This window comes from Falco biarmicus, chromosome 2 (assembly GCF_023638135.1).
Source record: "Falco biarmicus isolate bFalBia1 chromosome 2, bFalBia1.pri, whole genome shotgun sequence".
Taxonomy (NCBI): Eukaryota; Metazoa; Chordata; class Aves; order Falconiformes; family Falconidae; genus Falco; species Falco biarmicus.
This window is the reverse complement of record NC_079289.1, coordinates 86,387,333-86,412,771: the sequence shown is the minus strand read 5'-3', so window position 1 is coordinate 86,412,771 and position 25,439 is coordinate 86,387,333. Positions and strand designations below refer to the sequence as shown.

At 39.3% G+C, this 25,439-nt stretch overlaps 1 protein-coding gene across 19 annotated transcripts in view; it reads right to left on the bottom strand.

Moving 5' to 3' along the window:
- DMD (dystrophin) overlaps positions 1 to 25,439 on the bottom strand; it is a 1,162,034-nt gene that overhangs the window by 24,714 nt on the left and 1,111,881 nt on the right. For 15 of the 19 annotated variants that reach the window (XM_056326975.1, XM_056326977.1, XM_056326978.1 and 12 more), the window contains 7 exons: positions 19,595 to 19,761; positions 17,377 to 17,488; positions 12,192 to 12,328; positions 11,384 to 11,422; positions 6,787 to 6,852; positions 5,399 to 5,464; positions 2,081 to 2,239 (listed from right to left, as the gene is read on the bottom strand). In XM_056326975.1, coding sequence (XP_056182950.1) covers positions 2,081 to 2,239; positions 5,399 to 5,464; positions 6,787 to 6,852; positions 11,384 to 11,422; positions 12,192 to 12,328; positions 17,377 to 17,488; positions 19,595 to 19,761 — 746 coding nt within the window. The remainder of the gene's footprint in view (positions 1 to 2,080; positions 2,240 to 5,398; positions 5,465 to 6,786; positions 6,853 to 11,383; positions 11,423 to 12,191; positions 12,329 to 17,376; positions 17,489 to 19,594; positions 19,762 to 25,439) is intronic. The other 4 variants (XM_056326976.1, XM_056326991.1, XM_056326989.1 and 1 more) reach the window with 2 other exon arrangements.

Genomic DNA, 25,439 nt, shown 5'->3' with positions numbered 1-25,439 from the left:
ACGGCCCACCACACTCACAGTGCAACTCAGGAAAGCAAAAGGAAGGCAAACAGCTCTGGCTGCAGATCTCATTTACTAAGTTCTTGTTACAGTGCAGCCAGAAGCTGGAAGAAAAAGAAAAGAACGCAAGAGGTCTTTTTACAGAAGTATGTCAGTGAATCTTGATTCAACTAATATATTAGCAACATTCACTTTCTTTAGTCATTAAAATAGCAGGAAAGTACTGCTATTGCAAAAAATTCTTTGCAAAAAAGTTCAGAGTCTCTGTCAGTACAAAACCATATGCCTTCAATTTAATGCTAGTACAGTCCATCCTAGTCAGTATAACCTACCCTACAGTATAACCTATGTAATGTACCACTTTAGGTGGACACCAAAAATCTGTCTTCTCTGTTTCTGAAATATATTCATGCTTAAGGAAATTTCAAAATGTTTTTGGGACAGTTTTATAATTGGGGTTTTCTCTTACATTGGAATATAGTAACAGTGCCTTCCATAGCAAGATTACTTTATGTCTACTGAATATGTAAGAAACGGTCTCTACCACAATATTCCATGTGATGTGAAATTCAGCATGAGTCTGAAGGCCTAATACTCAAATGAAACATTTTCACCAATTGGAAGTATTCTCTAAAATCCTCACATTTTAGCAAATATAAATTATTTAACAGTCAAATTTTAGCCATAAATTATTTAAGGTAGTCACATTTGCAAGCCACAAAAGCACTAAGGTCTCAAAATGCTAGCAGATAAATAATGAATATCTAACAAGAGATCCTTGGAACTGAAAAAAAACCCAGTCAGAACTGTATCACAGCTAGGTTAGTTTGTAAGTATGATAATACATTTCAGAAGAATTCAAAACAGGCAACAGATCTTTTTAAACTATCCAAAAGCAAAACCTCAGAATTACAATTTCAAAGAGCCTTTTGCATTTAAGTAACAATTCAAGATAGAAATATTTGGAGACCAGAAACTGCAGCTGAAAACCAAATGCAGGTCAGAATTCAATAGACAGCTCAGAAGAGAAAAAGAAAAGTCAAAACATGAAGTGAAAAAGAGAAGAGCTTTTTTGAAAAGAGTAAACTGTGGAAGGTGGAAGAAAAAGAGAAATGACAATGAAGTGTTTTGAATATCGTAGTATTGTGTCTTGTTGGTACTTGATGCAGGTTTCCTAAGAGCTGCTGGGAAGTGACTGCATGTGCCGACTCTAACTGTAAAATAATACAAGATACAGCAGAGAGAGCTAAATCTGCATTGTCAAAAAGCATCAGAAGCGTATGCAACAAAAGTTGTGTCAACACAGGCAGGAAAGGATGACTATTTATCTAACACTGCTAGGTGCCCATCCACCTGCCTCCCCAGGCAAAAGCACGACATCCAGCTCAGCACCAGGGCAAGGAGACATGCTCTGGCAACAAGACCCGAGGTATTTACAATGGAGATGAAACAGTTCAGGTGCTTTAAGGCAGGGCTCAGCACCAGGCAGTTACAACATGATTTGCATCACGTTCAGCTCATTTCCAAGCAACAGATTCACTGAGTCTTCATGCTATGGCAATAAACAACATTTACACGGAGGGCATTTTAGCATCAGCATGGGAAGGAGTATGTGTTCACCCAAGGAATTAGGTCCCAGGCTGTTGATTACCCAAAAAGGGTTTGCACAGACTCAAAGGAGGAGAAAGACTAGAAAACAGAAATCTAAAGGGACAAGACTGTTTTTTAAAGCTAGGTAAGTTATACGAATGGCTCCTGACTGACCCTGTCTGAACAGTATGAACTGGTATGAAGCTCATCACTATCATGGAAATAAAGGCAACAGTAGAACAGAAGGAGATATGAAACATGGCCAGCAGAGCTTGTCACAGGTGGCACCATGAGTACTGGGTGACCCATGTATGTCTTTGAGGCTTGCCATTTTGTAGGTTTTGTGAAAGAAAGAGTGCTGACTCATCACAACGCTGGAAGTGGGAACAAGTTAATGAGGATAGGATGTCAGCCTTATCACTTACAGAAAGCTTTCTTTTGCTGTTGCAGCGCATGCCCCAGGGCTGTGGCAGCTGGCAGTGTAACCCACCTGTTTTCCTCCTCCAGGTCTGCGAGGATTCTCTCCAGTTCCCCTCTTTCCTCGCTCTCCAGAGAAATCAAGATCTGGGCAGGGCTTCGTGGCTGGCTCAGGGGGGACTCCTGGTTCAGACTTTGGCAGTAGTGTTGGATTAGCAAGTGTTCATCATCGCTGGAAAACAGAGGAGGATAAAACAGGCTGTTCCCTTCCTCATTTTTAACTTCACAGTGAATATAAGGCGATGATTCACTCCCGGCCTCTCATTTCTTACAAAGAGATCTGCTGAACTCTTTGTAACGAACAGCAGAGCAAAGTACCTTAAAGCAAAATCTGCTGAACTGTTTCATTTAGTCTCTGATAATTTTTCTTTTTTGCAGAGTCCACCTCTCTTCCCCTCTGCTTCTCAGATACTTAAAAGCCAAGTTTTGTCACAGCTGACAACCTCAGCTTTCCTCTTTTGCCTAAATTAAGTTAGGAATTTCCTTGGGAAAAAAGGTCACCTGCTGCTGCCTGACCTGTGTTGTGGAAGGGTCATTCAAGCAAAGGCAAGACATTTGTTTTTGCACCTACGAAATCTCCTTCTGTAATAAAGGTGTCCTCTACCTATTTATCTCTACAAAATTGTAAATGAGGTGATATGAAAACCCCTTGACTTAATCTAATGATATTATGCTGTTTTTCACCGAGGTTTGGTTGGGTTTTTTTAAATTACAAATTATGTACCCTGTCAGAATATAAATATATTCTATTTAATACATGTGTGATCTCTTTACTTCTATTGCCCCAGAAGCTGTCCAGCATTTGAAACAGAAGCATCTTTGGAACAGAAAAGCAAGTCCAATCCTGAAGACCTTGACCACCTCCCAGAATTACACGGGTGTTGTAGGTGCTAAGGAGATGCACCTAGGCCCTAAGCTATGCAGCTAACACCTGTAGTAACTGTGAGAAACCATGGAAGGTTTCTCTTGACACTACAAGTTAAGGACAGAAAAAAATGACACTGCTGTTAGGAATCTTGTTTTTCTGGCAGTACCTACTTATAACAAAATAATTCAGTCTAGGTTTTTTTCTGTTATGTTTGCAATCCAGAATTTAACAAGCATTTTGAATAGCTGTTATTGATCAAAAACTAAAATTTTCCTTGTTTCCATTTTGTTCCTGAAAATGTTAATGAAGCCATTTTATAGACTGCAAGCATGCTAAAGCAATGTAAAGCACATTAACACTAGTTCATAAAAGGGAAATATTAATTTTCCACAACAGGCATCCCTTCTTTTTTCTAAATAAAATTTTAAAGGCTTTCCAGTTCCTAAATTTATACTTTTCATAAAACACTTCTACTGTGAATTCCTTCAAGCAACTGCTTTGCATTTATAAATATCCTTTTACATATCTTAAAGTGAATAAAGAGCGAAAAAGTGACATAACTATTGCAAGACAATGCCACTTTGTAAGACACACTCTTTTTGTATGATTTACAGCCTGCACGTATTTTGTATACATAATTAGAATGACACTATGTATCAAAATGTTTTGTGGTATATATATATATATTATGTCTTTATTTGCCTCCTTCCAATCTCCATCTATTGCTCTAACTGCAATTATAAGCCAAATAATCCAAAACCCGTATGAATGTCAACGAATAAGCATAACCTGACAAACAAAACCTGAAAGAATTGCAGTTGCGAATTCATGGTGAGCTTTAATTTTGCTGCAATTTGTATCTGGATCGTATTTCTTCCAATATTCAGAATATAGAGATTTATTCTCATTTCAATAGTACAATCTGAGTAACAAATTAGATAGTCAGGGTTAACTTATTAACTGAATCATATTAACACAACCTTTAATTAACCAAAGAATGAAATGAACAGTAAAACCAAAGCGTAATACAAAAGATACTGTTTACATATGATTTTGTGACTAAGGACATGGAAATATTTCAGTGGGGAAAACATGAAATTCCATCTATTATAGCATTACTACTATGTGTAACAATACAGAATCAACATATAACTTGGAAACAAAGTTTTCATTAACTGTGTGAAACTATACTGACATTGCATGTGAATTAGTTTTGAGGTGTCATTTTAACTTTCTCCTTTTTGAACCAATGTATTTTAAAAATGTATTGACATTATACATTTGACAAATGTATTGATTGTACAAGGGATTTTCTTCCTAAGTTGGTAGGTCATCCTACCAAGTCAAAAGAGAAACTATTCTGAAACAAAGAAACTACTTTATTACTATCCAAGACCATCTCACAGGCTCACAACCAACCTCAGAAAATAGTAATGATTTGGAATCTCAATTTAAATGAATGAAAGCTGGCCAGAGTGCTGTGCTTTAAAGGAACACTACAAATTCAGTAAAATTAAGATTCTGTATGAATTTAAACAAAATCCACTCTTTAAACTGTGGTAAGGATGGGATTATGTAGAATAGAAAAAAACCCCACTTTTAGAAAAGTTGAGATCTGATTTTTTTCATATTTAATTGATTTGGAATCTGTGCTATGGCTTCTCCTACACAGTTAATTAACTAAGATAAAATTCTCAAGCAGCACAATGACTTACGTGTTTCTATCCTGTTTTCAGAGATATTACTCACAGTTAGTTTTCTAGTTCTACATCTTTTCATTCAGAGAATGAACAAGATCAAAAAATTATGAGAAGTATGTCAGAAAACCACAAAAAGGTCTCAGAGTGAAGTTAGATTGAACTACTTTTTTAAAATGAAAACTTATTTATGATTTTACATTTAAAGTAGTACAATGAATGCTTGCCAGTATCTGTTGAACTCAAAGTGTATTACTACTACTATTTCACAGTGAAAATAGTCCCTCCTGGCTTACACCTGCAATGTATTTCAGGTGTTTCTAGACCAAAGATTTATATTCAACCCCACTAACCCTTTGAATGACATTTTTCCCACAATGTTTTCTGGCTTACAGGAATCTAACCATGATTAAGTTTGCTGTATGGATAGAAGGGTTATCTTTTTATCTTTGTCCTTAAAACACATCAGATGATGAGCGTTTTTTCCAGTAATATGGGAACTATTTGCTGAATAAATCAGTATTTTTTTTGAGGAAATTAGTAACTTTGATTTTGAAGGTATCAATCATCTGTTGCGTAAACTTGGTATTAAGCTGTAAGCCACAAATCTAGACACTATAATACAAACTGCAAGAACATGACTTCATCATTAAATTGAACCAGATGTGGTACATGGCCATGCAAGTTCAGCACTACAGAATTTCATTGTAAGTTATTAACTGTCACAAGAAAACACAGGTCAAAAATACTGAAACAGCCTACTTACATGCTCTCATTAGGTGAAATACTGTCATTTAGATAAGAACCATTGGTGTTCTCCATTTCTGCTAGCCTGTGGAAAAATAAACAAGACTCATTAAAATCAAATGTGTTTTCCAGAAACTTTATTTGCTCTAATATTCCTGAAAGACTTAAAGAGCATGATGTTTTTGATGAATTTGAAACTCAAATTAATTTACACTCACTGCTGATTACCGAAAAGTTTTGCAATAAGCTATTGCAAAGGATTGTTTCTTTGTTACAATGACCTGGCTAAACTCACTTCAGGGTTTTCAACCCTTTTTCTGAGGTTATATTCCACTCCTCATGATTAATTAATTCCACAATCAAGAAAAGGCCTTAAGATGCCAGGGGATTACACAAATTGCTTTGTACCTGGCAATGTCAACATCAGAACTGTAACTATCAGTCATTTCTCATTTGTTTTCAATACTCAGCCCCTCCTAAATGTCTTGCATAATTCAGAAATACCTCTCCCGATCAAGTGATTTTGGGGGAGAGAAAGAGGAGGTTGGAATAACTATACTTCATTACCTCAGCCCCTGCAAATTTACCCTCCTGGTGGAAAAAATTTGTCATATTCGTGCAATTAACCCACTTTTTGATTCTTAAGAGCAGTATGAAAGCCAGAGAAGTGAACTAAAGCAGTGATATACCGCTATTTTAATCCTCCAAATCAAAGAAAAGTCCTGTTTGTAGTATTCCACAAGATAAATTACTTAACATTAAAACAGCACTTGAGATTCACATAGTTTGGAGGTTTCTGCTCTTCTGATTTGTATGATTACAGCAGGGTCCATATTAAAAATAAAACCCTACGTAGAATCATAGAATCACAGAATGGTTTGGGTTGGAAGGGACCTTTAAAGATCATGTAGATCAACCCCCTTCAATGACCAGGGACATCTTCAACTAGTAGGTTGCTCAGAGCCCTGTCCAACGTGACCTTGAATGTTTCCAGGGATGGGGCATCTACCACTTCTCTGGGCAACATGTTCCAGTGTCTCAACACCCACATAGAAAACTTCTTCCTTATATCTAGTCTGAATCTGCCCTCTTTAAAACCGTTACCCCTTGTCCTATTGCTACACCACACCCTATTAAAAAGTCAGTAACTTGAATGCACAGCTTAAAGAAGACCCCACAGGACCTAAAGGCCACTTCTGACCACACAGGTGCTTTGGCACGCAGGTTGGTTGACAGGCTGTTGAACAGCAACCATGGACAATGTTCTGCATCCAGGAGCCTGGAAAACAAGACCCCAAACCCTATGTTTCTTTAAGAAGCGCTCAGGTTGCAGCTAGCCTTTGGCATATTTTTTTTTAAAATGACTGTTTAGAGAAAAATCTGCCTAACGTCCAGCTGGTCTCATACCTGCTAGCATAATGTTCAATGCGTGAATGAGTATCATCGTGTGAAAGCTGAGGGGACGAGGCAGGCCTATAAGGCAGAAAACACTGATTAATCACAAACAATACCCCTTTAAAAGTAAAAAAAACACTTAGCTATACCTATAACCTCACATCTCTATGCCTTATGTTTACACTATGTTTGATAAACAGCAAGTTTAAACTCCAGGTGCTGTGTGTGCCTTCTCAAGCCATCAGTGCCATGTTTTGTGGTACCACACCAGGGACTTCGACCATTTTACAATCCGTCTGTTGCAACGACTCTTCATCACACCAACCCCCAAAGAGCCCTTTTCCGAAGGATTTACAGAAGAGCTTTTGCCCCAGTTTTCCCTTCACATCTGCCCTCTCCATTGACAATCCTGTTTTACACACAGCCCTGTGCTGGTTGTGAAAGCCCTGCCGGGAACCTCTCCTCTGCCTCCTGCCCTGCTCCAGTGCCTGCTTCCAGCACATCCCACTTAACTTTAAGGACCACTCCACAAACAACTCGAAATAAATACAAGAAACATAAAATGTCTGAAACGAGTCTTTAATAACACACTGCAGACACTGATGATTTTGCCTACCATCTTTCCAGAGTTGCAATCTAAACCACAGATCAGTGTGTCATACAGGAGGGCACTGACAACTATTTTGGGTTTTCTGCCTCACAAATCAGACCATATGAAGTCCTCGTCACTGTCTTGTTGATGAAAACAATTCATGGGACTTTTGTCAGAGTATTGTTTCTTACAGCCTCATGAATTATGTTGCCTACACAGTTCAGAGAGCACGTTTGCTGCTGTGTGGGAATTTGCCAATCTACATGCATCAGGTGGTACTGGAATCACAAGAAATGATGCAGCTTCCCAAATTGTACAGCGATCTCCTATTTAGCTAAATTTCAACTTCATTCTGTCTCTGCTGACTCTCCTGGAACTTCTGACTGAGGAAGCCCTTTTGCCCCATTTTAAATTGTTGGATACTGTGGGTCGGCCCAATGGGGATTGCACTGCTGTGCAAGAGCAGGCAAGTTTTGTACTTACTGGTTATAAACCAAAACTGTAATAATCTTTGGTTGGTTTGTAATGCTCCTGTGTTTGTAGTTTGATAATCCTGCAGTAAATCTACTAGATTGGTCACCTTCCAGTTTTCTACTCAGCCTGCAAAGGGCTCTAGAAAATGAGGATCCTTCTGAATTCATAGAGCTGTACGCTGAACACACAAAATTCATCATCATTGATGTCTCTTCTCACAGAACAGCAAAGTGTTTTTCTTTAAGACATCACAGGGCAAGTATCACAAATCTCGTTTTGTCTGAAATGAGCTTTGGCCTCCTACTGTACTTTAACTCATCACATATTCAAACATTACCACAGCACACCGGAGGATAAATACTCAGTTCACAGAGTTCCTCAGTACAACACAGATTCAGGTGGACAGGCAATTGCTTCTCTGCAACTTGATATCCTATTTTGTGTAGTAACATCTACTCTGAAGGGAAGGGAGATGAAAAGGATGCAGTTCATTTAGAGCAGTGGATTATGGAGCAAGGTAACAATGGCTTTCTGATAAATTGATGCTATCCCAATTTTTTTTATTTGTTTGACATATAGTAGATGTTAAACTGGTCTAGGCTGGTACTATCAATGAAAGAAAAGGTCTTAGTTTCAACACACACACACAACCGTCGCTGCTAATACTGTGCATAGGCTGGGAAACCTGTGTTAAAAGTAGCTTTAGTTTTGAACTGGATCATTCTCTTAGTCCCTCTTACCCTGGCACTGCACATGTATTTGCACCAGTACAAAGGAAAGGACAACACCTGGTTGGGACCAACTGGGTAATGAAGAGATGTCCCTTTTGGCAGTAGCGCAAGGCAAAAGACGGGCCTGACTGCATGATCATGTACTTTGTGACTTGAAACTAAGTTTCAACTTCAGAAATAACAAGGTATGTAATAAACATATATTTTAAGGACAACGCAGTGTTGTGTAACTTGAAGCTGATTCTGCCTCTCCATCCACTGCAGGCAGGGGATGATGCCACATTTCAAGGTTTGTCTCCACTTCAGAACATACTGCAGTAGAGATCTACCTCAAACAACTATTTAAAAGTTTGCATAAGAAAGCACACCTGTTGAGCAGCACTGCTGAATTTAGCTGCTCAGAGGTACATTTTTGCCAGCACCTGAGCAAGCCTGAGAACAACTGTGCTGCACTGCAGGCCTGTTGCACAGACATACTCCTAGATGACCATATGTGCTACAGATAACTGTCCTTCCTTTCTGAGCACACACATTTAGCCCACCTAATCAGTATGTACAGTTAGCAAGAAGGCTGAGACACATAGCCCATATTTTGCCAAGATAAACATCCCTTTTACAAGGGTTCCACAGCTGCATTGCTCAAGCTGGGATCTGCAAGAACAGCCTGGGTAATTCCAGTCAAGTCAAGAGCTGATCGAGTGGCAAATACCACCTCCTGTAATTCCCTGCACCCCTGGAGACCTGGCTGGCCCAATGAAGGCACTTTTCTTGCTGCTCAGCGTTTCAGTTGATGCTTTTTGAAAGCACAAAATCAAGAAATTTCTATTAGTACCACAGACGTCCAAGTAAAAAGACACAAATTCTCACAAAAAGTGTGAGCTGTCCCTTTAATGCCTGGCAAGCTGAGTTTCTGTGCAAAATACTGGATAGTAAAGAGTCAGAATCACTAACTTCTATCAAAAACTATATTCATGTGTATTTACAAACAGTTCCATGTATACCACATGTTCATGTCAGGATAGCACTAGCATTGCTGAATGCTGGCAGGTTATGCTCTTCTGGAGTACTCTGAAGATTACAAGAAAGCTGGCATGAAAGCACCAGAAAAAGGCAAGATCTTAGAAAACATGGGAAAGTTTTATGATAACCAGAGTAAGAGGTTTGACTACTGAAGTTGGATTCAGTCCTGTAACTAAGAAAGAGCTTTAAACCTGGGTAGCTCAGTAATTCGTGTTGTAAAAGCCTGGTGGTCTAGCACAAAGGAAAGGAACAAAGCAGAACAAAATGAAAAGCAATTCTTTCCAGTCACTATTCATTTTTTAATTATCTGCTTTCTTGTCAGACTAGAGGGAATGATTGTGCTCAGGAAGACACACGAGTTGGTCTGATAAAAGGTGCAACCTCTCCATACAAATCCTGCTCCTCAGTATTTCTCAAGTTTTCTTAGGATTACATACAAGGTTAAAATCCTGTAGCATACAACACCAAACCTTCAGTGTGAAGCTATTGGTGTAGGCATACCATAATATTATTACTGTAAGTTAAGCATGTTATGGCAGCTTAATTTCATGTTATGTCAGACACAGCAATGACATTCCGTATTATCCAAGCTTTCTTAAAATGTTACTTTTAACTTTCCAATTGTTCTAAAGGGTAAGAAATCCAGATCCACAGTTGAGTATATAGTATGCTGCAATCATCCCCAGATGCATTTGCAAACGAAAGTGCATCCTGAAGTTCAAATCCCTTCTATTTCAGTCTGGCTTCAGCCTTTTGGTGTTTTTTGTGAGAGAATTCTCAACCATATGAAGTCTGCAGTACATGATGTGTTTCTTAGTTGCTTAAACTTCCTACAGGTAGAGCACTTGACTTCCCAATGGTTAGTGCTCCAAATGAAAATTATAAAATCAACATTCCAATGTATACATTTCACTATTGTTTATTCTACCAAAAATTCAATGAAGGTGCAAGCCATATACATTTGACCATATAGAAATATATAAAATTCTATTTATTAGTTTCTCATTAGTTACCAATATGCAAATTAAAAATAATCCTTATTTAACATTATTCTAAAATCATCCATGTAACACTGGTAGTAGCAAATGCCACAATGGTAAGTATATATATCTTTAGTTTATGCTGAGGGTATTACTACAACAATAAGACAATGCACGTGCAGGAATGGTGCAAGAATGAAAATCCATTTCATAGCTGAAAAATCCTGTTTTTTAACTTCAGAAAAAAAATACAGTAAACATTTCCCCATTTCAACCTGTCTTGACAAATCTTACTGTACCTAAAGAACTAATAAAATACTCATTGAGCTTTGGATTAATTGGGGCATATGAGTGTATGAGTGTGCATGGTTGCGCGTAAAACCAAATTATAGCTTTATATACAAAACAATGTCATTCCTGACACTGAATTAAATCCATCAAGTTCAATTTCTATCTTTCAAAAAGCATTTAAGAATACATTCAGAGGAATTGACACATTCAGAAACACAGGCTTTTAAATGACAAACTCTCAAAAGCATTAGTAAGACTGCACCAAAATCCCTGTTAATTTGATGAAAATACATACTCCAGAAAGAGTATACAGTACACAATCCATGACTGCTGGGAATTCCTGGATTTATCCCATTCTACTCATTTGGGATCAAAATATTCCTTCACAGAGTGCACCAAAGAAAATAACCATAAAGAAAGAAGGAAATGAACTTATGCAAAACTAAACAAAGAAACAAACAAAAAAGTGAGGGAACGTAGCAGCAGTAGCAGCAGCAGCACACTCCAGCAAAAGTACTCACGCAGAATCTACTGGCCAGAAGTTGATCAGAGTAACAGGACTGCAAGACAAAAAATGAGGAGGTGAAGATAGAGGCAGAAGAAACTCAGCAGCAAAATAACTACAGAAAGGTTTAAAGAAAAAATAATCACAACTAAAAAACAGAAATCTTAACAGACCAACATGAATGACTGTGCAGAGCAACCAACCAAAAAGAGGAAAAAATTGAAATCAGAGAGAGAGAGAGAGAGAGAGAGAACAAGCTGCGTGCAATTGCCATTAAACAACTCATTGAACTTGTAAAAAAACCCAAAAAAACGAAAAGGAGGTGGGTTAACTCATTGATTTCTCCATGTGCATCACTATTGCTCTTTTTCCCAATAAAGACATCAAAGTCATTTAGTAAGACTAAATACATAGGGTGAGAAAAGAAGAAATCAGCTGGGAAGCTTGCAAACACAGTAGCTGCATTAAAAAAATAAAACCACAGAAAGTAACCCATTTGGAAGAAAATAAAAAATTAATGAAGAGATCATTCATCTCCAAATTGCCATATCAAACGTAAAAGTTTATAAGGCTGTCCGTAACATGGCAAGTATTTTTCTTTTGCTAACTGAAGTTGTAAGTTCCTGTATGAGGACAGGAGAAAACTGATAAAGACAATGGCAATTGGAATCCCAGCTTGTGTTTTCCTGCCAGCCAAGGTTAACAGAAATGAAAGACATGAAGAGGCTTTATGCATTTAGGAAGTGAAGGGAATTGGCACCAGCTGGGGAGCTCACCAGAGCATACCAAATGAATTGCTATTTAGACACTTGAGAGCTACTCACGTTTCCATGTTGTCTCCCTCCAAGACAGTTTGCACAGGCAGGTAGCCCATTCGTGGGTGCTTTGCAAAATATCTTTTTGTTCGAAATTTGTTTTTTAGTACCTTGGCGAAGTCACGGACATCTTCTCCCGAAGTTGTCTGAAAGCCACAAATCACAATGAAATCATCTTTCATGAGGTTATTACAGTTTTTCAGTTGCCTCTTCCTTTTCTGGGTCTCTTGGAAGAGCTGTGGCCACACCAAGCAGAGCTACCAAACGCCCGGCCTCCCAAACTGCATATTTTATTTACTTATCACCGTCACCTTACAATTTACTATACAGCAACACTGCTAGTGGGGAGGAAGGAGGAAAAAGGGAAGCTCCAAAACCCCCTGATGGGCTCATGCCTAGTCTCAGGTGGTTTCAAGAGGACAAGCAATAATTAGACAAGAATTTGTCATTTCTTCACCTGACTCATGGGACTCTGGCTGCTTTTTGTTCAGCACTAAAATGGCTGTAATGGAGGATACACAGCTGGTCTGTGTGTCCAACTAGCTGCTTCACTGCCTGGATCCTGACTCTTACTGCACACTCGTCATCTACATCTCATGGACTCGTCAGTCCACGAAAGTCAGACCAGTACTCTCAGTATGCCTTCTTTCCAGTTTCCATTCTCAGCCTACTCTGCCATTAATATTTTGATCAAAGAGAAACAAAAAGCAGGCGAGAGCTACTGAAAACTCTTAGATCAGTTATGTCTTCCTGCACCTGTTTAATCTGAACCTAGCAGGCACTTAAGATCAGTACCCTGAGGACAGTACAATTTGCACAGTTTTCTACTCTCTTGCCTGTAGTCAGCTTTCCTTGCTGCTGTAGAGACCAGCAGAGGAGCACAAAGTGGAATTAAGTTTCCTAAACACCAGAATGAGCCAGTAAGAGTTCAAAGGATGCCTGCTGGGAAGATGCAAGACTTCTTGTGAGCCTGATTAAGAGTGAGGCAATTTTCTGAAGAATTTTAATGGAAGACTTCAGTTACTGTAGTCAGGCAGCACTCCCTCCTTTGTCTGCACCTCACAGAGACACTTGACCCTGAAATACTGCTCTTCTACAGTAAAGTAAGTTCTTCCTGACCCACATAATGATACTGCTTCTCCAGTGTATCTCATCTGAAGGAAAGAAATGAGGGAAAAGTTAATCTTTCTGACATTTTCTAATGAGTTCTATGCCTTCTGTTTAGAGAGGAAGGAGGTGCTGGGACCTATCAGTCAAGCCAACCTTCAAAGAACTGCTGAAACACAGAAGTATAGATTTTTAATGAGGGCCTGGGTAGAAAAATTAAGGATGCCCTGAAAAATAATCTGCAGAAAGACTGAAATGCATTAACGGAAAGGACAAATACTATCCCTGTACTGACGACACCTACAGGCTCCATTTAAAGCTGGAAATAATTTAGCCCTCTTTCCAGTCAGTTTGGTAGGAAAATTTGGTGTGAGCAAGGACTGGCAGAGAAGTGACACAGCAGAACCTATAATCCAGTACAGCAGCATCTGTACTTTCAAGAAACTGAGATAATGCTCAGTAATATTAGATATAACTTCCTCAATACCTCCAAAGTAAAAACATTTTGGGAAGGGAGGGATTAAGTACGCCCAGACGACCCAGAGGACTCCAGAAAGGGGATTTACTGTGGCGGCCTTGCATGCCTCAGCAGGAGGGAATTCCCTCTGCTGAACGCCATCTGCAATGCCTGCTAGGAGAGCTCCTAACCAGGTCAGCATCAGGAGAGCCCACAGAGGACATCTGTCAGGAACAGAGAAATATTTTTCATATTTAGTCTTGTTATAAATCGACTAAACATAGCTTTCTGTCCAGTGTGCTCACCTGTGTCATTTATAACCATTTATTCCTGCCTTGTCTATTTTCAATATTGTGAACACTTTCCATTGCATTTGACGGTAATTTGGATTAAGTGTTTTCAGGTAAAATTAACAATAAAACATTTTTTGCTTTGACCTTCCTGGGGATGTTATCCCCGCCTTGTTCCTCTGAACAGTCTGCATGACAACCAACCAGTAAAATGGTGGCTTTGCATGGAAACATCCCGATCTACTGGCAGCACAAGAATCCCAAGAAGAAAATATGTCTTCTAGTGACAACTAGAAGCACCACACAGCTCTCATACAATAAAACTGCCATTTAAAAAATGTTCAAGGAGCACAAGAAAGGCAAAGAAAATGTGATTATTATGTGGACAAGTTGATAAATGGAGGCTATTTTCAGCCAAGCTTTCTGATTTATCCACAGTTGGTTTATTACATATGATTTTCAGAGTAAATTCATCCAAAACAAAACTCTTAGTAGAACTGGGTTACAAGGAACAAACCGTGGAGCTTCAGCATCTCAGCTCTCTTAAATCAAAGTAATACACAGGCAGCTGGGTCGCCCACGTTCCAAAACTATTCTGAAACCAAAACTATTTAATAAGAGATAGTAGTTCTTATTCACATTAAAAGAACTTTACCACCATCTGACTCTTCCCAGTTTGGTTTAAGAAAGTGCCTTGCCAACCCCCCACCTCAGACCTCATTCCCAACTGTAAACACTAGCTGTAGACAGGTATCTTGGTTTGACATGCATCCTTTCTAACAAGGTGGTTTTTATGCTGGTGTGTCACTGTTTGTTAAACCCGAACACAAAAATGATCCTATGTTTAAATTCCAATCTAGAAGTTATATTCTACGCTTTATTTGAAACCTCTTTAAAAGTCACCCCTCTTTGAACAATAAATTGAGCTGCATGGCTTTCAGGAATAATTGTAATTTTTCTGTCTAAATGAAAATTAGGGAATTGCCTTGCCCTTATTCTGCCTCAACCTTTTGCAGGACACGAAAAGTCATCACATCCCTCAGAAATTTAGCATGTGTTTTTAAATCTCCCCTAAGCAGAATTAAAGTCTGCAGTGCTCCAAAATTTCCTAGAAGTAAGAGGGAGGGGGAATAAAAATATCAAAACACTTCATTGTGCACATCTAGCTATTGCAAAGAGATATCAAAGAGGGCATCACATGTCTTCTGTCTTCCAAAATGCATTTTTAAGGTGAGAGATTTGTCTGCAGGAAGAGGAAAAAATGCTCTGCCACCTGCATACCTCTTTTCATTCATTTAGAGAACAATTACATACTAGACATGATAGCTTCAGTGGATGTCTTGCTCAGTCACACAGTACTTGGGTTTATTTTTCTAATAGCAGCAACACAAAAAAAGATCAGGGCTTGCTGTGCGTCACATTCACACATAGCCCTCCCTCCCCTCCTTTAATCCTTCTCTAATTCAACTGGCTGCTGGTGCAGCCAGGCACAGCATATTAGCATGGGCTGCTGGAGTTCAGGATTCACATAAAAATGTACTGGCTGTGAAGCATTCTTTATTCTGATCCAGCAATCTGGATGCAGTTGCAGGTTTTCTGTTCACCACCATGTTCTCCTACTAGTAACCTGTATTATTAGGGAGAAATGTGCTAGACCCCATGTTGCAATGAGTTGCTGTAGATTGTGGGGGTGTCTCATAATCCCTTTTCATTTCTCTCTCCTCAAAACACATCCTATGAACAGGTTAAGAAAACAGTAGCAAGATGCTGGTTTGTGCACTCTATGCACCATTCATGAATCTCCCATGTCGCTCATTAACAAGAGTAAGAGTGGCAAACTGCAAAATTCGTAGCCAATTCAGCAAGGAGGTATTCAGCTGCAGCTGGAAGGAATGCTCTAACATGGTCAGTCAGTTGGTTGCTCACTCAATTTCCCTACAATTCAGATCATGAGATTCTGCTCTAGGAATGCCTGCAATCGAGAAGTCTGTTCAGACCTGCCCAGGCAGTGCCAGCATTTCCTTCTGACTTGTATTTCAGGCAAATCACCCTTTCCAGTAATCTCAACCCCTGAGGGACAATGCTAAAAAGCAGCAGCCAATGAATACCAACAAAAAAACTAGTAAATGCACATTAGTTGCCCTTCCAGAGACTCAGATTAAATACTGCCATTTAAATGCTACAGTAAAAATTGATAGATAATGTAAAAAAGTATCAATAAATTAAACCCAACAAAAATACTGGTTCTGCTTTACAGTATCATCTTAGGGGGATATTTTTTTCTCTATCTTTCCTAAGTTTCCAAGAAAAGCTGAGTCTTTATTTCATTTTGGCCGTGTTTTTTTGTTTGCACAAAGATGTACAGACCATTCATATGAATTGATGAGGCTAGCCCATATATAGCTTTGATGCTTTTCACCATTTATATCTGACCAGCAGATGAAAAGGTCCCCAAGCGTAGGGACCATCCCATTACACCAAGAGATGACAACCAGAGAGTACACTGCTTCAAGACCACCACAAACAATAGCAAAGGCAGCTGAAAGCTCAGTCATGCTGCATTGTAGAAGGACAACTTGAGAGATCCTCTAATTTATGCCCTTCAGCACTGGTCATGAGTGGCCAAAAAGAAAAAAGGAGCACACTGAGAGAGTAATACGGAATTTCCTTTGCCACCTGTCTGGTACGAAAGAAACATTTACACAAAAGTGATCCTTTTGGGAGCTGTGAAACAAGGATGAAGACCCTCACCCCACCCTCAATGCAAGACATGTGCATTTGCACTTCATTGAACATGCTGGCTTCCAGTCTTCAGAAATTAAATCTAACCTGCTACCCTTGAGAACTTCCCTCATATTTTGTATCATCAAGTGATCATACAATAGAAAGGTAGCACAAAATAATAAAGAATTTAAAAATGCAATCATAGTGTTGCAGGGAAAACGAGAAGCAGCAACTTGCTGAGGAAAGGAAGAAAACTCTTACACTAATACAGAGAAAACATTGCGACATATGATACAAATGAATATTCACACAAATCAAGGCTTCCTGCAGGATCCATAAAGTGAACTATGGCACTGAACATGGAGCAAGTCATTAGCATGCAATAACATATTACGACACAGCACTGTACAAACAATGAACTTCAATTTACTTCAAACCACTGGAGCATCCTTTACTAAGCATCAGAAATTGCTGGCATGTATAGTATAAAAGGTGATTTAATTATAGGGGGGGAAAGAAAAGCCACCCAAATGCTCCATTACCTTGCACATAGGAAATGAAATCTTTCCTTTCAACATAAGAAGGGACAGTATGGGTCAGTAAAACAGGTACTTACTGGTGTGCAGTATTCCACCATGGGATAGTGCATTTTATGACCTTTTGCAACACGGCCAGAGAAGAAGCAACTTTGGCAGATGTCATAGTTAAAGTGCTTTAAACTCCTATACCTGAAACAGGAAGAACACAGCTTCAGAGCTCTGTATGTGAATGCTTCATATCAGCTTGTCAAGTTTTCTGCATTACTTTCTCTTCCCTGAGATTTCACACAGAATGCAATACTGGGCAATGCTCCTCTGCCACCGAGGGACAAGTATTGCTGCCTCAGATGTTTATCAAAGATCTGAATCTTCAGAAAAAAAATAAACATTGGGCAACAGCGAAGATTTCTACACATTCTCTCAACATATGAAAGACATCATCATGCCTTTTATCTCTGTAATGGTAATCTCAGTTCTTTTGCTCTTCATCATGATTCTGAATACACAATGTCCTAAGGAACTAAAATTCAAGTAAGTAATGCCCTCTTCAACAAGTCACTCTAGCAAACTCCTAAGTGCTGCATACAAGGCAGGAATTTGTTTGTGTCCTTCCTAGCACCTCTATCAAAACAATTTTCCTGTATGGCATTCCATCCGTGCAAAACTCCGAATGCACTTTAGGTCTATTATTTAATCTCATCAGCTCTATGAGGCAGCTAACTGTTGTATCTGCTACGCTGAAGTGCGTTCAAAGAGCCAGAGGCATAAGGGTTGTCTTGTTCCAAGTACACGAAGCGGTTCAGTCACAATGACCTCAAAAGAACATTGTTTTACATGTACTGAGGCGCACAGTATTAGCTTTCTGAAAGCCTTCCAGTACAGTATCTTTTTGTCAAGTGCGTACACAGGGTTTCAATGACTTGCAAAGGCAGAGCAAAAATCTGCGACAGACAGATTCTACTGTCATGATAATAGATTTCTTATATAAATTTGAGAGACAGATGAGATCAGTCAAGTAAAATTAGATGCAAACACAGGGCTCCAGTGTCCACTTCCTGAGTTCTCGATGCTCACTACAGACTATCCATTCACTTGCCATCCTCTGATTTTCGAAGTGCTGCGTTTTTCAATTCCACCTACTTGTCTTTGGCTATTTATACAAAACCATGTAAATAATTCAGTAGTTCATAAACCGTATCTGGGAACAGGAAAATCAGACTTTGTGAGTGTGCTGGACTACTCACATCCCATCCCTAGCTCTTCCTTGGTAATATATAATATATCCCAGTATAAATATTCAAGGGGAATAAAAGCAGAAGGAGAAGAATGTAGCTGATTGGAGGAACAGCCTCACTGAAGAAAAACTCACTTTCAAATCACAAAGCAGTACCTTCATTATTTCCCCTGTTTCCCACTACCTGTGAAACTGCATAGCAGAAAGCACTGCCTCACTACATGCATAAAAGCAACATTCATACTCTCCCAGGTTAGAGCAAAGTGATTTTTCTATGTGGTACTGCTTACTGCTGTTGTCTTTCCAGGTTTTAGAAACAAAATTACATAAAGCTCTTTGTAAACAACATGATACCACAGAGGGAGAAATGCCAATGGTGAAAGAAAACAGTGCACAAAAAGGACAGAAACCATATAAAGCAGCTATTGCGCAGCAAAGTGATAAAACAAGTCTAGGCATAATTGAAAGAGAGTATTTACTTAGCCGTTAAGTGGATTCTCAACAGGCATACCAACACACAGCCATTTTACACCACAGTGACTTATTCATTGCCATAGTAACCATGGTGTTGATCCAGATGTTTAAATAGACCAGCAACATTTCCCCCACTCCAGGTTAATGTTTCACCACCAACATTCTTTCTCTGAGAAATGCACATGTAGCTTTACACATCCACAAATTTTCAAGGCATTCCCTTGCTTTATACCATGACAGAAAGCAATTCATTAGGATCCAATTCAGATAAGGTAATGGCATGTATACGACACACTGAATGTAAAGCTAATTGTTTTAGTTGTGCAATCCACCAATACTTAGGTTGAGACAGGGAAAGGTTGGGACACAGAGGAAGGGCCATCCCTTAACTGATAGATGATTTTTGTCCTTTTCCACTCTCACAACACCGTACCCAGTCTAGGTGTCACTCTCCCCCATGTCCCATCACAATTATTTTTTCCCTGAAGCAAATGCGTAAAATCGAGCACATGATTGGCCCAGAAATAAGCAGATCTCTTGATCCACCAAGCAGTAGTACACATGGCGGAAAGGGAGCGAGTTGGTACCTGAACCCAATAATCGGGCACTCTTTGCAGATGTTACACTTTGCTTGGTGTTTGGCGGTCTCAGCAGCAGCCACCCTGTGCAAGACGGGCAGCCACACCATGGACTGTGGTTCCAGCCTCATCCAGTCGAGGAAGAGGGCCGCTTCGATCTCCGGTTTGTTGTTGGCCTGTAACACAGGGGGAAGACAGACAGGGGCTGAGCACAAGTGATCTCTCTACTGCCAGCTAATTGACAGTTCAAGCCATTTGCTTCCTGCCTACTCCAAATCTTTTCCCTCAATATGCTCCAGATTTTTCCCATCCAGCCATCCATTAAAAAAATAAAATCGAAATAAACTCCAGGATCCTGCCTTCAAGCCAGGAACTGAAAACTATTATTAATGTTTCAAATGTCTCTTTCTTATTCCCTGTTACAATAGACAGCACTACCATGAACTCTATCACAGAGAAAATCATCCACTTACATGATCACCTGTGACGCCTGATCTCACGTTTCCCAGCTCTCTTACCTGAGCCTGCATAGCACTGCTTCTCACCTATTTTAAAAACAGTTTGTGTTATCCAAGCCCTAAAAACTGCACATCTTTTGATCAAAATTCCCTTCTTCTTAACATCCTTTGTTACCATACTTACCCTTCTTCAAAATGTGTGCATAAGGAAATCATTCCAACCCCTTCTCAAGGCTGTTGTTGAAAATGTAAACTCTCTTCCTCCTTAGATGCCCCAAAATCTGTCCTCCCACCACATCATCTCTAGATTTCCCATCACTGCTTGCAAACACAATACAGTTTTGCCCCACAGAATACGATCGATTCAGCCTCACATTCCATTACTTCCCACTTCTGCCTCTTTGCTCACAGCAGAAGAGCCTATAAACACTTCCCAGCAGACTCATTCCTCTGCTGCCTTCTCATCACATCCTAACAAGTGTGATTATTTCAGGTATCTCTTCTATGCTAACTTTGAGGCAGCTCAGTCACAGAGCTGAATACCACTGCAGCAGGCACCATGCATGCACCAAAAAATGGTCTATCATCCCTACCCAGCAGCATCTATGGTATGGAAAAAGAAACAGCAAAGAGATGAGAAACACAGGGCAACGGGGAACAACAGCAATCTGTCTGCATGGGTAGGAGCCATACTGTACTGGCAGGCTAGTCACTATACAGAACAGTGCAGAATAAAGGCAAAAAGCATCCAAAGGGATTTTAAGGAAAATAGTGGTGATGGAGTCAACATTTAGGGGGAACATCTCCCCGGTGTGCAGGGTGGGGTGAAGGCAGCACAAGCCTGTTAGAGAACCTGGGAGCTGGTTTCAGTGCTGAAAGCGAGGCAATGGATCAGGTGGGAACAGCAAAGGGCTCGGGCAGGGAGGATGCAAGGGAGGATGCGTCCACACAGGGAACAGCCCAAGCAATGAAGTGGGATACTGTTCCACTCCATTTCTCTAAACCACCACTACGTGCTAATTCAAATTCCTTGAGACATTTTCTTCCATGCTACCCAACAGAAACAGCATATTTATAGGCTGAATACGTTTAAATCCACAGTTTTCCTTTTTTTGCTAGGCTTTCAAATACAGCCCTTAGTGAGCCAGTCTTTTGTATTTCAAACTTCACAAGGCAGACTGTCTTCCTTTGTGGTTCCAAACCTATTTGAAGCATATAAATAAATAATACGTATTAATGTATCATGTACATGGATCAAGACGAATAGGGGATTGAGTGCTGGGGTTTCTTATGCTTGCTCTCAGTTATTCTTCTAGTTTCTCATAAAATCTGAGTTTAGTATGACCTAGCTACCTTATTTAACTAAAACAGCAACGAATGGAGAAAAAATATTACAACTGATCTAAAGCAGAGAGAGCTATAGGGAAAACCAATTAGTTGTGTGTTTTTGGTTTTTTTTTTTAAAGCTAACATTGTTTATAATCTTGACAAACAAATTAACTGATCAATATTTGAAAACTGAGAAAAATGCAGTCTCCTAGACAGAACCCCTCGTCACAAGAAAGATGTAGAAAAAAATACCCCAGAGTATCTCCTGAATAATGCACTGCATTAAAATTGACTTAAAATGCTGCTGCTATACTTTGGTTAATTAAAAATGAAGAGATTTTTTGTTCAGGACTTTCTTCTTGAGATACTAGTTTGGGAAACCATCTAAAGATTCCTATGACTGCATTTAAGATGCACATATACGGATTTCTAGTACAGTTATACACATCCTTTTTGGACGTTTGGGGTAAAACCATCAAACTGCAACATATCTACAATTATTTAGATAAAGACCCTCACAATGTAGTATTCACTACAGGTCTTAGATGAAATGGAATAACCTTTTTTGTTTTCACACACTGAAGTATTTCTGAAGGCTTCTGCATTAAATCCTACTTCTCTGCTATTACATCTAGCTACAGAATTTAGGAATACCCCACAGAAAAATACAGAGAAAACCAAAAGTATAATAAAGTCCAGCCAACACTGACAACAGAATTTGTTCAAAACAGTGGATACTGCCTTCTGCTGCAGAACACTAGCGAATTCAATAGAATTAAATTAATTCTAGAATTCTCCTAAGAGAAAGGCGTATTTAAAAAATATGATCATTTATGTGTCTTTTTTTTCAGCTAGCAGCCAGGGCAGTAAAGCGGCTGGGAAGAGACCTTCTGTGGCTCACTCCATGGGCCAGCATCAGCCAGGAACTGCACTGGGAAACCATTACCCTGCCTAGCAGACTACACTTTTTTACAGTGGTCCTCTAAGCCTCAAAGAAATTTTAAGAGGATCCCTTTACTATCCCATTTCTAATACAAAAACATGAAGTGTACGGAAATGCTGCAGTGCAAGCTGCAGTTAGAATAAGAATCAGCTGCCCAAAGCACTGCTCTCCACTTGTAGCTGCTTTAAATTTGCAAGGAAAACGTTGCAGCGATGAAAGACTTTCTGTAACACCCAAAGATCTATTTTAAGTCACTGTCTATTGCCAGCAGTCCCAATAGCTGCCTACCCAGAGCTTAGCTCGCCGGCTGTACAAAACCTGTGCTCAGAGAGATTAGGTGCATTAAAATGTATCAGAACTGGTTCTGAATTATATTACATGAAGATTTAAACCCACGTGGAGAAAAGCTGGTCAGGGTCACACAGTACAGGACAGACAGTTCTTGACTGTTCCCTGAGCTGTTACTACCATTTTTTTAATACTCTCTAAATCCAGTAAAGGCAGCAGCTAAAGATTTTACATAAGGGAAGAAGTCTGAATTCATATAGTTTGATTCTGAACCAACAAGATCAAGCTGTAAAGAATATTAATGCTTCTTCTGAACACATTTCTGTGCAACTCCCAATTTTTATGGTAATAACAGAGTGAATCATGAAGTAAAATTCATAAAGCCCTTTCCAGCTTACAAATAACAATTTGTTATGGGGGGACATTCAAATTCATTATGTTCCAGACATCTGCTTTTCAGTATTTATTTTGCAGAAACAATGGGCAAATAGGAAGTTGGGTGGTGCTAGCAACTTCATGCAATACTTGGGAGTTGAATTTTTCCGTCTTTTCCCCTCTCTTCCAGTGAGCAGTTTAAAAATTACTCTATGACATATTAATGTTATAATGTGAAATATGCTCCAAAATACAATTGTGATTTTACATGAACAATGTAGTAAGTTTTTGGGACAGTGTCAGAGAATATAGCAGAAATTTCTGGTAACATTTTTGATGAGCTACATTCTGTTTATGTGCAGCATAGGAAATTAATAGAAAATAAATCCACACTGTTAATTTAATGGTATTTTTCATATGGGATAGAAAGCTTTATGTTAGTCTAGGTAAATATTATTTTGGACAAACTGAACTGAGGAATTCTTATGACTTCTTAAAGTTTAAAAGTGCAGAGCAAGCCATGAACAGCAGCCCTGTCTCCCTGGAGTCAGATCAAACCCTGTTCAATCTTGTCTTCCACTCAAGTGTGTTCATGTCCTCTCCATTGCTGGCTGGTAAGAAAACAAAAGTCAAGAATTGTGGCAGAGACAAGGGCCGTTTCATGGTCCAGAAACAGGATTATTATAAAGGTAACTTTGGGTGATACAAACCGCTTAAATCTGCCTCGGCCCTTGGAGCAAATGCTTAAGGATCATTACTTCGATCCCTTACGTTACACTTGATTGCGTTGACTACTCTAGTCAATGTTTTTAGTGTTGTGGCAAAGAGTAATAAAATAAAAAGCCATGAACCCAGAAGTGAATTAGCGTACAGTTTTATATCATCCACACTTGAAAAACATCATCTTCCTGCTCCCTACCCCCTATCCCTTAAAACCATTTTAAAATAGTTCTTTAAAGCAGTTCACTTGTAGGACTCTTCAAGAGTGCCTCCCAAAGTCAGGCACAGGTTCGCAAAATCCTCCTGAAATAAAACCAGAATTGCTGTTTTATGACATTTACAGCATAGCAGCTTGAGGATGGATTTGCTAGTTCTCTCAGGCCAGCTCTCCCCTGTCAGAGCCAAAAGCAGAAGAAATATCCTATGAATAGAAACAAGGGCTGCCTGAATCTCTCTAAAGAGATCAAGCCCATCAACTCTAACACTGCATTTGTAGGTTAATTTCATATAGACCTCTATATAACTATATATAGCGGTTTGTACGTAGTATTGACATTTCCTAAACATTAAAAACAAACAAACAAACCAACCCACCCCTCACAAAACAACTACCCAACCAATTCAAATCACAGCATTTATGGCCAACGACACTATCAGGGTCCTGGCACAGGATTTACAATACCCAAACTCCACCTAAAAGGACTAACAGGCGCCTATTTCAGTTTTTATTTGTCTGTGTAAATACCCTGGATTTGGACACATTTAAGTGGTTGTCAAAGCCAGGCTGATCTTGCCTTATTATTGATGAAGTACAAATCTAGAAGTGAAGACTGTACAACACAGAACATCACAATACTTTCCTCTGTCAAAGTGAAATAGAACAAGGTTTAAAATACAGATGTGAATTAAATGTACATATTTTACTACTCCTTAGCTTCATCTGTACTAGTTTTTCACATCAAGTACTTCATTTCAAATACACCCTCAGAAGAAAGCATACTTAAAGCAGTTTATAACCAAAAACCAAATACCCAAAATTTTATTGAGAAACAGCAAGAGAGATTTTCATCCAAGCTGCACTCTGTTTTCACATCACATTTCTTAAACATCCCAGTGTCACAGTGACACATCCAAGGCAGTGATGTGAATTCCTAGGTCCTATTTACACTATACAAGGAAAGCATATTAATAATTTTCCACTGTGATTAAAACACAGCACGTGTGTCCTTCAGTCCATATCAATTCCCTATCCTGTTTACTTAAAAAACATACCCATCACAGAACTCAAAGAAAAGCGCTTTCATGCTGCAGTAGTACCGAATTCACTCGATTTTTCATGGATATATAGCCTGCTTTGATGCAGTCCAAGCCCAGGCAGAACTATATAGTCTTCAAACGGTCATTAGATCAAGCTCTTTGCTCTCACTTAAAAATATTTTTTCTTTCAAATCTCAAAGCAGAAATTATATCCCCCTGCACCGCCTAAGAAAGGTGAGTCCCGTAATATCCTTCTCCAAACAATTACCATCAGCGCCTTCCTGTACATAAAGAAAACTACGGAAAGCATGAGTTGGTGCTGAGGGGACGAAGAGTAACAGGGCAGGAGCAGCAGCCTGCGCTAAGGGGACCTAGGCTGCTGCCAGCAGCTGGGCTGGGAAGCCCCACCTCCCAACCCTCATTCCCAAGGACTCACACTTCAAACTGAAAAGCAGGAGAGATCTCCCCTGTTATCGCTGGGAAC